General features: G+C 52.2%; 1 protein-coding gene across 3 annotated transcripts in view; it reads right to left on the reverse strand.

Moving 5' to 3' along the window:
- The window catches only part of Pitpnm3 (PITPNM family member 3), a 90,166-nt gene that overhangs the window by 16,525 nt on the left and 62,004 nt on the right, over positions 1-11,637 (reverse strand). For all 3 annotated transcript variants that reach the window (XM_021212676.2, XM_029546396.1, XM_029546395.1), the window contains 7 exons: positions 10,555-10,631; positions 10,012-10,247; positions 6,975-7,164; positions 6,466-6,588; positions 5,903-6,087; positions 2,593-2,765; positions 953-1,123 (listed from right to left, as the gene is read on the reverse strand). In XM_021212676.2, coding sequence (XP_021068335.1) covers positions 953-1,123; positions 2,593-2,765; positions 5,903-6,087; positions 6,466-6,588; positions 6,975-7,164; positions 10,012-10,247; positions 10,555-10,631 — 1,155 coding nt within the window. The remainder of the gene's footprint in view (positions 1-952; positions 1,124-2,592; positions 2,766-5,902; positions 6,088-6,465; positions 6,589-6,974; positions 7,165-10,011; positions 10,248-10,554; positions 10,632-11,637) is intronic.

Here is an 11,637-nt window from a genome sequence, read left to right on the forward strand (position 1 = left end):
CCTAGCTGCTGTCATGATGCAATGGCTAACCATGTCCTCTCATCAGATCCCTCTCCTGACCCACAGAGACACATGGCTGAGGTGAAAGTAGATGGAAATGACTTCAACCAGCAAGCTGGGGGTGGGGGAGACCCTCTAAGGTTGGGGGAATCCCCTTTTTAGAGGGACCATCAAAGTAGCAGAAGCAGACGTTGGAGCCTTGCTTCCTCGTGGAAGTCCTAAACAAATATATCCCTTTGACATGAGGAACAAGGACGGGTAAGTTCTAATCCTGAAATGAGTTACGGGTACAGCATTCCCTCATCTCTGACCAAAACCTCTAAAACCATTAGGCTAGAGTTCCCCAATGGTGATATGGAGCTATGGAGCCGAGACTGGTTGCCAAGTGCCCGCTTGTCCATGCTGGGCCTGCCTCTGGTCATATCATACCCAGTATCACACATATTCCTTTGAATCCAGAAGCCACTGGATCTTCTAGGAACTAACCAACAGCTCTTATTGTCCCTCCAATGCCTCTCTGCCTATCCGAACACAATCCTCCTCCAAACCCTGGCCAAAGGCCACCCTTCCATGAATCCCACCAGGATAACACACCCTCTGCTATGTCTTTGCGGGGTCTGGGATGGGCATGGGAAGCAGCTCTGGGCAGGCACCTTTGACTTGCCCTCAGATCAATAACCCCAACTGTTATTCCAGCCTTACTCAGAGAAACTCAAATTAGAGCCTGCCAGTGACTGGGGTGGCACCAAAATGCCCGTCACAGAGAAGGTCCCTGGCACAGGCAGTTACTCTAGAGTACTGATGCCAGCTGGCTTCCTGCCCACGCCTCTGACAGCACAGCCCTGCTCCCGTGAGCCACCCCACTGCCGACAGTTTGAGAGGCTGAGCCAGAAAGAACATTCCCGGAACCTAGCCGCCTCCAACTTATCACACTCATAGCCTCAGGACCTACCAAGCAGGAGAGACTGTCCATCGCCCAGGGGGAACCTCTGGTAGCGAGGCACGCTGACAGGAGGCACCAGGTGGAACTTGGGCTCCAGCAGTGGCTCAAGCCGTGAAGCAGAGGGATCTGCACAGTGGAAGAAGCTGTAGACCTGGCTACAGGCAGGACGCATCTGGAAACCTGGGTGAGTGGGGAGAAGACACATGCAGAAGCCCCTTTCGAATGTCTCTAAAGGGCTCCCTCGAATGCAGCCTTCAGTAGCCTTCTCTCCTGCTCAAGAACCTCCCCTGGGTCCTTGCTACCAATCTTAGTTAGGGTTTCTATTTCTGTGATTAAAACACCGTGACCAAAAGCAACTTGGGGAGGAAAGAGTTTATTCCATCTGACAACTCTCAGGCCACACTCCATCACTGGGGTTAATCAGGGCAGGACCTCAAGGCAGGAACCTGGAGGCAGGAACCGAAGCTGAAGCCATGAAGGAATACTGCTTACTGGCTTACTCACTTTGATTTCTTATACACCCCCAGGACCACCCACCCAGGAACAGGACCATGCACAGTGGGCCAGGCACCTCCCATCAATCATCGGTTATGAAAATGACCCACAGTCTTGCCTTCAGGCCAATCTTGTGAAGGCATTTTCTCAGTCGTGGTTCCCTCCTCTCAGAGATGTCTAGCTTGTGTCCGTTTGACAGAAAACTAGCCACCACACTACCCAGAAACAAAATGCCCAGTCTGTCCCTGAAAGCCTTGTCAATCTGCCCCACTTAGGGGCACCATTGAAAATCAACAGCGCTGCAGCCCTGGTGAACACCTACAAGCTTGCTGCTTTCCTTCCTCTGTCTTCAGACAGGACTTCCTTCAGACTGCAAGGCCCTCCTTCCACTCTTCACACTGGGATACTTCTTTAAGCTCCTCTAACCAACACTCAGCCACTACCCGATTTATTAAGCCAACCCAAGTCCCTTCAGCTAGGACAATGAATGGCTCTCAGGAGCTCTCAAGGTTAGTCAGAACAGGTGGAGCAATTCCTACACTGGCCACCAGGTGTCTCCATGGAGGCCCTTGCCTTCCACCAGTCGTAGGTCAGGAGCTTGGGTTTGCTGCACTTGGGGAATTCTAAGTCTCTGCAACATGGCATGGAGAGTGGCCCTGAGCTCTGCCTCTCCTTGCTTCAGCTCCTCACCTCAGCGCTCCAACAGAGAGCAATGAATGACAGTCTACACTCCTGTCCTCAGACTCTCTGGAAGGTGCACGCTGGGCAAATGACATCTTGTGTCTGCTCTGTAGGAGCTGGAAAGAGCTTTAACTTCAGCTGCTACATGGCAAAGGCCTCCAGTGCTAGTTTGGGTAGAGAGGTTCTGAGACCCATGTGGCTGCAGAAAGTCTGCTGGACACAGGGAGACAGAATTTGCTGTGATAGGGTGAATGTTTGTGGCCTACATTCTCATGGGGCATGACCACAGGACAGAGGGGATATGGAAGGGACAGTGAAGTCCACTGAGCTGCCTCATCTCTGCCTGGGGAAGCCACCTATCTTCTCCCCCAGTTTCTATCATTTCCCTGTATCCAACCTGCCTCCATTACTCTGTCCGCCCTCCCACTCTCCCATACCCTGATCCCCTGAGCCATTGGCCCACCCATACCCACCATCTATCCCAGGCAGCACTGTCCTCCGCATGGCCAGGACCAGGCCCAGTGGTGAGCCGAAGAGGAAGAAGTCAGATACGTCAAAGTCAAAGCGACCCAGGCTGACCTCAGAGAGCTGGGGGGTGCCAGCTGCAGGAGCCTCGGCTTCATCCTTCAGCACACTGGAGTGGATGCTGCCGGAGGGAGGGGCGGCAGATCAGAGGAGAGCCAGGAGGCACAGATGCATTCTGAGAGCAGGATGCCCAACCGTCCATGACTGGAATGGGACTCGGAACCAGAGAGCACTTTTCGACACCATCCACAGAGGCTCGTGACTTAGCATTGCCCATCCAGGCCATCATTTGGCTGGAGCAGAGAGTTCAGCAAACCTTTTCTGCAGGGGCCAGGTGGTGAGTCTGAAAGATTTTCTAGGCCACCTGCACCCACCGCCTGGACTTCATCTGCCATGTCAGACAGCCGTAGAGCATGCTCAAGCAATCTGTGTAGCTGGAATCTGCTACAACTTTTCTTATGAAACCTGGCTGAGCACCTGAGAGCATTTGAACCACCTGCACTCCCTGCAGGCTGTTTGTAAAAGCCACTCTGAAAATCCCTGCGCTTTGCACAGGAGGCGCCCGGTCAGCACATGGGCCAACTGGCTGCTGCTGGTGCTGTTAGCAGCAGGGTTTTTTTTTGTTTTTTTTTTTTACCATAACTCATGTTCTAGGCAACAGGCAGACACGGGTGCAAACAGCCTGGCCTCCACGCTCCGCTTAGCAGATGCATAAGTTCAGGATCCCACATTCTCATCCCAAGAGCCTGATCTACCCCCAAGGAATTTAGCTTGTGTGTCGCCACGGATGCAGAGCTGGGCGCTGAGAGCAGAGAGAAGCCAAGGCTGCCTCCCTGGCCTTCCAACAAGCACTAGAGCCAGTGAGTGGCTAAACTGTGACAGGGGATGACAAGATGAATCAGTCACCCTCTGAAGGCAAAGTCATCTAAAATACTCAAGTTATAGAAAAAAAAAAAAAAACAACTTTCAAAGTAACAGTTAAAAATACTTCAGGCAGGGGTCCACCCTCAGGAGTGAGCCAGCACGCAGTCTTCACGTGCTGCCTCCTGCTCTCTCAGCCAATGATGACAAAGTTTAACTATGTATATTCCATGTGCAGCATGGTCCCTAGACACTTGCCAACTACTTAATTGCCAGAGGAACAGCCACCTGTCCCTGCACCAGAGGGGAAAGCTGGCTGTGTAGTGCTCACTACTTAAAGTCCTGGATGTCTAGCTGATCGCTCTTCAGATCTGGGCTTTCCTAAAGGATGCTTCAAGGATGAACCAGAAATGTTGAGGTTTTCACCTCTCAACCCTCCTGTGTACCTGGATGCTATTCCAGGGGCTGACTTGATAGAGGAGCCTTCGCATTCAAAGCTTAACCCTACAGAACCCGCACCTCCTATCCACCTTCGTCCATCTGCAGGAAGAGCAGAAGCCCTCACTCATCCTTAGGGCTATATCCTGAGACCTCGGTGAATGTGCCAAACCCTTTCATAGGGTGCTTTTCCTATAGTCAATGTACCGGGGATAAAGTTTAATTTATATGTTAGGCACATTAAGAGAATGATTAATAATAAAATAACAATGATAACAACATAATGTAATAAAAGTTATATGGGTGCATCTTGCAAAATATTATAATTTCACATTTTCCCCTAGAGAGGATACCCTGAAGCTTCTTTTTGTCATATCTAAATTGCCAGCATAGTTATTTACTCTTCCCCTTTGGGACCACCCCAAAGTAAAGCAAGGGTCATATGAACCCTAGCACGGTGGTACCATGACAGTGGTTTGGTTACCCTGGCAGCCAGGAGGTAACGGGTAAGTAGCGTAGACAGAGTGGACACACTGGACAAAGGAGTGATTCATGCCCAGAGCAGGTAGAATGAGACTTCACCACGCTGCGCCAGAGCATACGACGTACAATTTAGAACTGATTTACTTCTAGTTAATATTTTCAGACCATAGTTGATCACAAATACATGGAACCACAGCATATGAACGGCGGGTGAAGGCGAGATTACTGTGAGTCTAGCATGCACATGAGTAAAGGCCTTTAGTGTAGGGGCTGGAGAGCGGGCTCAGTGGTCAAGTGCACTGTGTTCCTGCAGACAACTGGTCCCCAGCACCCTCTATCAGGTAGCTCACAGCCACATGCAACTCCAGCTCCAGGGAACCCAGCGCTTTCTTCTGGCCTCTGCAGGCACATACATACCCAGGCACACAGACACATAAGTAAAACTAAAAATAATCTTTTTAAAAAAATATATCAAGCTGGGCGGTGGTGGCGCACGCCTTTAATCCCAGCACTGGGGAGGCAGAGGCAGGTGGATTTCTGAGTTCGAGGCCAGCCTGGTCTACAAAGTGAGTTCCAGGTCAGCCAGGGCTATACAGAGAAACCCAGTCTCGAAATATATATCTCAAATATAGAGCTTTTTATAGCAGCAAAAAAAAAAAAAATACTGAAAAACCCCAAAATATCCAATTAGTTGGATTAAGGAAGGAGTTATATATTCAAATTTATATTACATTAAGAATATATATATATATATATACATATATAAATTATGTGAAAAATACTGCTTTGGTGACGCCATGACACTTGCCACTTAGGACGCAAACGAGGGGAAGTGGAGAAGGGTGGGAAGGGGAGAATTGAAGAGAAATGAAAAGAAAAAGCTCCCTCCACCCCACCCCACCCCTGCCACCAGTTTGGGTCCATATTCAGTGTTCATTTATCTCCTGAATCAATGCTTGTTTAGCGTCTCATCAGCCATCTCTCCTAGAAAGGGAAAGGATAGTTTGTGAGGTTTGTCACATCCAAGACACTGAGATGAGGACAGGGAGAGCAGACTGCTGCCCCAGCTCTTCGGGACCCAGTGCTGTGACTGACTTCTTCTCTGAGAAACAGTAAGTGTGAACCCTGGGGCAGCCCACCAAGCGCACACCCCTTTCTGTGACCTCACAAGAAGTGGCTGGGCAGCCCTATCCTTTCGCAGAGAGGAAGCCAAAGCCCAGAGAGGTGCAATAGGTTATCCCCCGTGTCTGCAGGTTTGAACGGGGGCAGAAACAAACTGAAAATTCCCTGGTGTGGGTACAGGGCCAATGACAAGCGGTGCTGGTTCCAGAAATCCCATGCTGTCTATGAGTCCCTGGAGAAGGGTCTAGGGTGACTGGCTGGTCACAGGCCCTGCTAATGGGTGACTGAGCCACAGATGCTGTGTTGCTGTGATCCAGCCGGGGGTGGGGATGGGGACTATGGGGGGAGGGTTACCTTGAGAGGAAGGCGTGATGTTGGGTGATAGCCTCACAGTCATACGTGGAGGAGTCACTCTGTTTCCGCGGCAACGGCCTCTTGGGGTCCTCATCCTCCACGCCACTGGAGACATCGACATTGCTCTTACTGAGCCGCTTGCTGCTGGCCAGACTGCAGTCCTCCTCCACCACCACAGGGGTGTCCTGGAGCAGAACACATAGCAATCACAGGGGTCCTGGGGCCCTGCCTCTCCCCCTTGGTATAAGAGAACCCCCCTTTGGCCAAACATGTGCTCATGGTGGTTTACAAAGCACAGGCCACTTCCTGTGGCCACAGGGATGGAGTCAAGACACTGGGTGGCTCTCTAGGGAGAGACACACTAGCAGGCATCTTCTAGGCCTGCTTCTTGGTCTGTGCCAACATGCTCTTGCTATTCCCATATAACCCTTTGTACCACAGACACCATAATGCCAACAGGAGTGCCTGGAACAACCTTCCTTTGGGGAGCTACCTGCTCCTCTGCTCTTAGGAGATACACATAGGGACATTCCCCCCTCTACCATCCCCCAGCCTGACCACACCTGGGTACTGCTGATGCTCCCCTTCCGGCTGCTGCTGCCAGGGCTGTCCCCTGAGGGTCCCGCACTGTAGCAGATGGCATCGAAAGCCAGGAGGCCGCCCACACAGTCCCCGATGAGACACACCTGCAGAGGTACAGCGGGGTGGCAGGCTTGCCTGTTGAAGCACTCTCACCCCACATCCGGTCCCAGTGGGGGCACGTTCCCATGAGAGAATAAGGCATCTGTCCTAATGAGTTGCTTAGATAAGCACCAATGGAGGGTAGGCTCATCTTGACAATAGATTTCCTTCGGGTTCAGCCAGAGGTCAACGGTCAGGTCATGCTTAAGAATCAGACTAGCTAAGGACTAGCACAGACTTTAAATCAGGGCAATGGGACCTCCTCCTCCCCCATCACATGCCTCCTTCAGTCTCAGATGCTACAAGTCTAGCCTGCCTTGACCCATGCAGCAGATCCCACCCCCTGGTAGGTGGCAGCTGGCACAGAGTGAGAGAGATTAAGGTGCCCTACCTGCCCATTGAAGCCAATCCCATCAGAGGACTTGAGAAACTCGCCATAGATGTGGTTGGCTCGCTCGATGACAGTGGCAACAGCATCCTGGTACTGTGGGGAGGAGATGGCCAGCAGGGGAAGGGCAGCCAGGGGCACGTGGTCCTGGCTGGTACTGAGACAGCCCTCGTCGTGGCTATAGGGGTTCAGGCTGAAGACAGGGGGCCCAAAGTCAGCCTAGCCAAGGACCAGGAAATGGGTGGCATGGGCCTTTGGGCTCCTCGCACCATGCTCAGCTCCAGAAAAATGTAAGGACCCAGGAAAGGTCCACTGAGGCAAATCACAATGGGGCAAAGGGGGGAAAAAAGATGAGGACTCAAGGCTATGCTGACCCCATATATGCCAGCCCAAACCAGCCTGTGGTGTGCCAAAGTCATGCTGTCTGTCAGGGGCCTAAAGACATCCCAGTTCTGAAAGAAGTTAGAGATTTAGCTAATGTACAACAGTGTGGGCAAGCAAGGTAGACTTCCTGGAGGAGGAAGATGATGAAGTAGACTCTCAAGAGAGGCTTTGGGAAGCTGAGAAGGGAGAAGGGATCATGGCTGTGGTGTAGAGGTGGCACCACCTAACTGCGTGTATGATGGTATGTTCTATGTTCTGTGTTCAGGGAACAGAGCCTCTGCTTCATGGGTTTTACAGAGAGAGTTGGGGTCCCGCACTACAGAACTCCACTCCCACAGGACACTGTATCCCTCCATCTCCCTCTCTGGGCAGCTCAGACCCACCTGACTTCCCATCCCTACCCAGACTGCCTCTGTCCTCTGGCACCCTTCCCCCTGATGCTTGGTTGGGCCTGACTGGTTAGAACAGACACAGAGGAAGTCTGAGAATGTCCTACCCCAAGCCATCAACCTGCCCTTACCCCCGGATGACCAGTTCCAGAGCGCCTAAAGCTCAGAGCAGAGTGAAGCAACAGAATCTAGGACAGGTGACAGAACTCGGGCACCCACAGCAGGTGGCAGAGTCCTAGCAGAGTGCAAGGTGGTTCTCCCTCCAACCATTTCTCATCTCCAAAGAACACAAATTAGAGGAAACAGGCCTCGATTGCAGCCAGAGAGATTTTAATTAGTCGAGAAGGAGCTCCCTCCCAGCAGTGATTACTGGTGATTAATGGGCCTGACAAGAGCTGCCTGGGGGAGAGGTAAGCTCTCTCCTGCTGCCCCCTCAAAGGGTCTGCCCATCCATCTTCCTGGAGATAGGAATGACCCAGCTCTGGAGGTCAGCTGTCCTGGGGAGTGGGGGTGAGAGGCAGGGGTCTTGAGATGGATTGTGGGCCAACAAGATTAACTGCTGTGAGTGTGGGGGACTGGAGCCCTGCCACCAGCTTGGTTGCTCCTTAATCCTACAACTAAAGAGCAGCAGCAAGACCTTGTCTAAGAAGCAGATTCCAGGGCTCTACCCACTCAGCTGCTCCACCCACTCAACTGCTCCACCCACTCAGCTGCTCCACCCACTCAGCTGCTCCACCCACTCAGCTGCTCCACCCACTCAGCTGCTCCACGGGAGCCCTGCACATCTTGCCTTTGACATGGGTCACAGGAGAACTGGGGCAATTGGCTAAGCTGAGAAGCCACAGACCTAACTTGCTTCCTGCCTACTGTCTCTGATGGAGATCCACCTGAGGGTATCCTGGGAGCTCAGGGACACCAGCCTCTGAGCCTCTGAGCACCATTCAGGGAAATGTGCAGGAGGAGAAAAGTCCAACCCCTGCTAGATCCTGGGCCACTGGAAGGGAAAGGCAAGGCTCTCAGGCGCATCCCACACTGGAGTCCCTCAAAACACACAAGGTCCCTTTCTCTTGAGAGCTTGAGTATACACCAAGGAAGAAAGCCTAGAGGAGGTGCTTGAAGGAAGGACTTTCTGAGGTCATGAGGGGAAAGTGAGGGAGGGGTGCCAATAGCTCCCTTTTGTCTCACCAGCAATAATGTCTGGCCTCCCTGCTTTAGTAGCAACAATGTACTCAGTGTCTTCTAGGCCACGTGGGCCCTGCAGGTACACAGAGCCTGGTTTGCAGAGAATTGGAAAGAAAGCAGGTGTCCAACTGGCTCCAGGTACCCACCTTCAGCTACTTCAACAGTGACACCTGGGGCACTGGGGCACTGGGGCCCTCAAGTCCTGGCATGGTGGGTAGAATGTCTCCATAGGACCCAGTTCCCACAGAGCCCTTGGTCTCTCTGTCTGTCCCTCACTCTTACTGTCCATGATGGGAAGAACGTACTGGCTCTTGCAGGAAGTGGCCTAGCATTCAGCCTGTGCTTCTGTTGTAGCATCCTTTCCCTGCTGTGAGCTAGGACAAGACATCCTCCACCAACAGGAAACAGAGGCTAAGTGTGGTCCTTAGGATGTCACCGTTGCAGCCAGTGAGAGCCCTGATCAGCATGGACACTTCCCATGTGCTGTGATGTGTGTGGGTTTAGACCCACGGACCCTCACCCACATCCCTCTAGGAACCAGTCAGTAACACTTTCACCTCCATTTTACAGATGGGGTTCTTCAGTTAGGAAGCGGTGACACAGTTCCCCAAGCTCACACAACCAGGATCAAGACCAGGCTAACCAAAGAGGACATTCACTTAGCCACACTACGACATTCGAGCCAACTTCTCTGAGTAGTTTTCCTTGACTGCGTGTCAGCGTGCCTTGGGCTACCTCCATTAGAGTGTGTACCTCTGCAGGGCTGTTCTCTGTAGTGAGGCTGCCTCGGTGTGATGCCCAGCTCCAGTCTCTGGATAGCTGGGGGAAATGGATAACTGCTCAAGGTCTGTTTCTTGTTTTGTTCTAACGGACTCACGGGAAGTAGGTCTGGGCTAGCCCAGGGATCCTGGCATCCCCAGGTCCCTGACAGATGACTCTTAATGACCACATCCCACTAGAGATGCTCTCAGCAACTCTGACTTGACACCAGACAGGCCTCAGCAGGTGCCCCCGAGGCAGGGTATTCCTCATCTCACACCTCCCACACCGAACGCAGACCGTGCAAACAAGCCGAAATGACTCACTTAGAGACGAGCGAGAAAGCCTCCGAGCAGATGGCGGGACAAGGGACAAACTTGATGAGGATGTGTCCCAGGGCAGCAGGGAAGTGGGCGCGCATGACCTTCTCCAGCACAGAGCTGAAAGTGTGAATGTCGGCCGCCTTGCAGGAAGGGTCACCAGAGCCGGTGTCCAGGACGTTGCCCCCATGCAGCACCAGCAGAAGGACATGTGTCTTGCAGGAGCGCTGTGAGCAGCCTTCCTGAGGAGGATACGGCAGGGATAGAGACAAGCAGGCAGCAGGTACCCAGGATGCTCAAGGACAGGGGGTGGGGCTGTGGGACTCTGGTGCATCCAGAAAGCTACTAGGAGGGCCAGACCCTCAGTGGACAGCACAGCAAGATGAATCTAGATTGATGCCTGTGCCAATGGGAGCCTGAAGCCCAGAAAACAACAGGGAGCTACCCAAGGGTCATACAGCAAAGAACAGGATGGAAGTTGGGCGGCCTGTCTAGCCTCCTGGGGTTCTTCCTACGATGCTGGCCGGATGCCTCCAAAACGCAGCGCACCTCGCCATCTTCATGAATCTCGATGCTTCCCTGGGCTGGGAACCTCTGCCTTCTGAGGGACACCCGGTACAGTTCTCCTGCAGAGAGGACAGAGAGAGAATGCAGCAGGCTCCCACGACACTAGTGTTCCCTGGGTGTAGCTGGCTGCGTGGGGGAGGGGTCCTGGTTTATTGGGATGCTAGAATTAGAGTCCAGAGCTAGGGAGTATCCCTCAGTCCAGGCCTCTGGTTCTTGAGCCTATACAACACAAAATGGGTCGGCCCTTCTAAGGAAAAGAAGCCCAGCTGAGGCCAACCATCACGGACAGGATGTGCTAAGAAAGAGCAGTCCTTTTTACATCACCGATAGTGGCAGTCATGCTAGAGTCCTGTGACATCTGGGAACTTGAGGCAAATGTCCCTTGAGAACAATTAAAGAGCTGCTGTGGTCGATGTAGTCTAAGTGTGACCAAGCTAAAAGAAGTCCCATGCCTCCTGGATGGGCCACTGAGGAGCTTCCAGAAGGGTTTAGCTCTGACACCAGGGGCTGGATTGAGAAGATTCGGTCTCTGGGGTAAGCAGACATCATCTCTTCCTCTGAGGCCTGAACCTAGCAAAAGGGTTGGAATGCTCACAGTGTTAGCCTTAGGAGTGTATGTTTCTGAGTCTCCACCTTCCTGCTGGTTTAAGGGCTGACAACCCTGGCTTCCCTACAGCTCAGGCCTCTGGGCTTAGTCAAAAACTCTATTACTGACCTTGTGTGGCTGGCAGATCACAGGACTTCTCAGCCCTTACTGCTGCGCAAGTCCAGCACTCATTAGAAATTTTTCATTTTTAGTTTTGTTTTCCTGCTTTGGGAAGAAGTTGTTGCTGATTTTTCTTTTATTATATTATTTGTTTGTTTGTATATACGTGCGTGCACATACACACATGCAGAGGACAGCCCACAGCAGTCAACTGTCTCTCTTTTGATCGTGTGTGTCCCAGGGATTAAACTCTGGTTATTAGGCTTAGTAGCAAGTAGCTTTATCTGCTGGACCATTTTACCAACCTGGTTCTCCTTGTTGTGTTGTTGTTCTGTTGTGGTTGTTTTCTTTTTTTTTTT

Source organism: Mus pahari, chromosome 14 (genome assembly GCF_900095145.1).
Source record: "Mus pahari chromosome 14, PAHARI_EIJ_v1.1, whole genome shotgun sequence".
Lineage (NCBI taxonomy): Eukaryota > Metazoa > Chordata > Mammalia > Rodentia > Muridae > Mus > Mus pahari.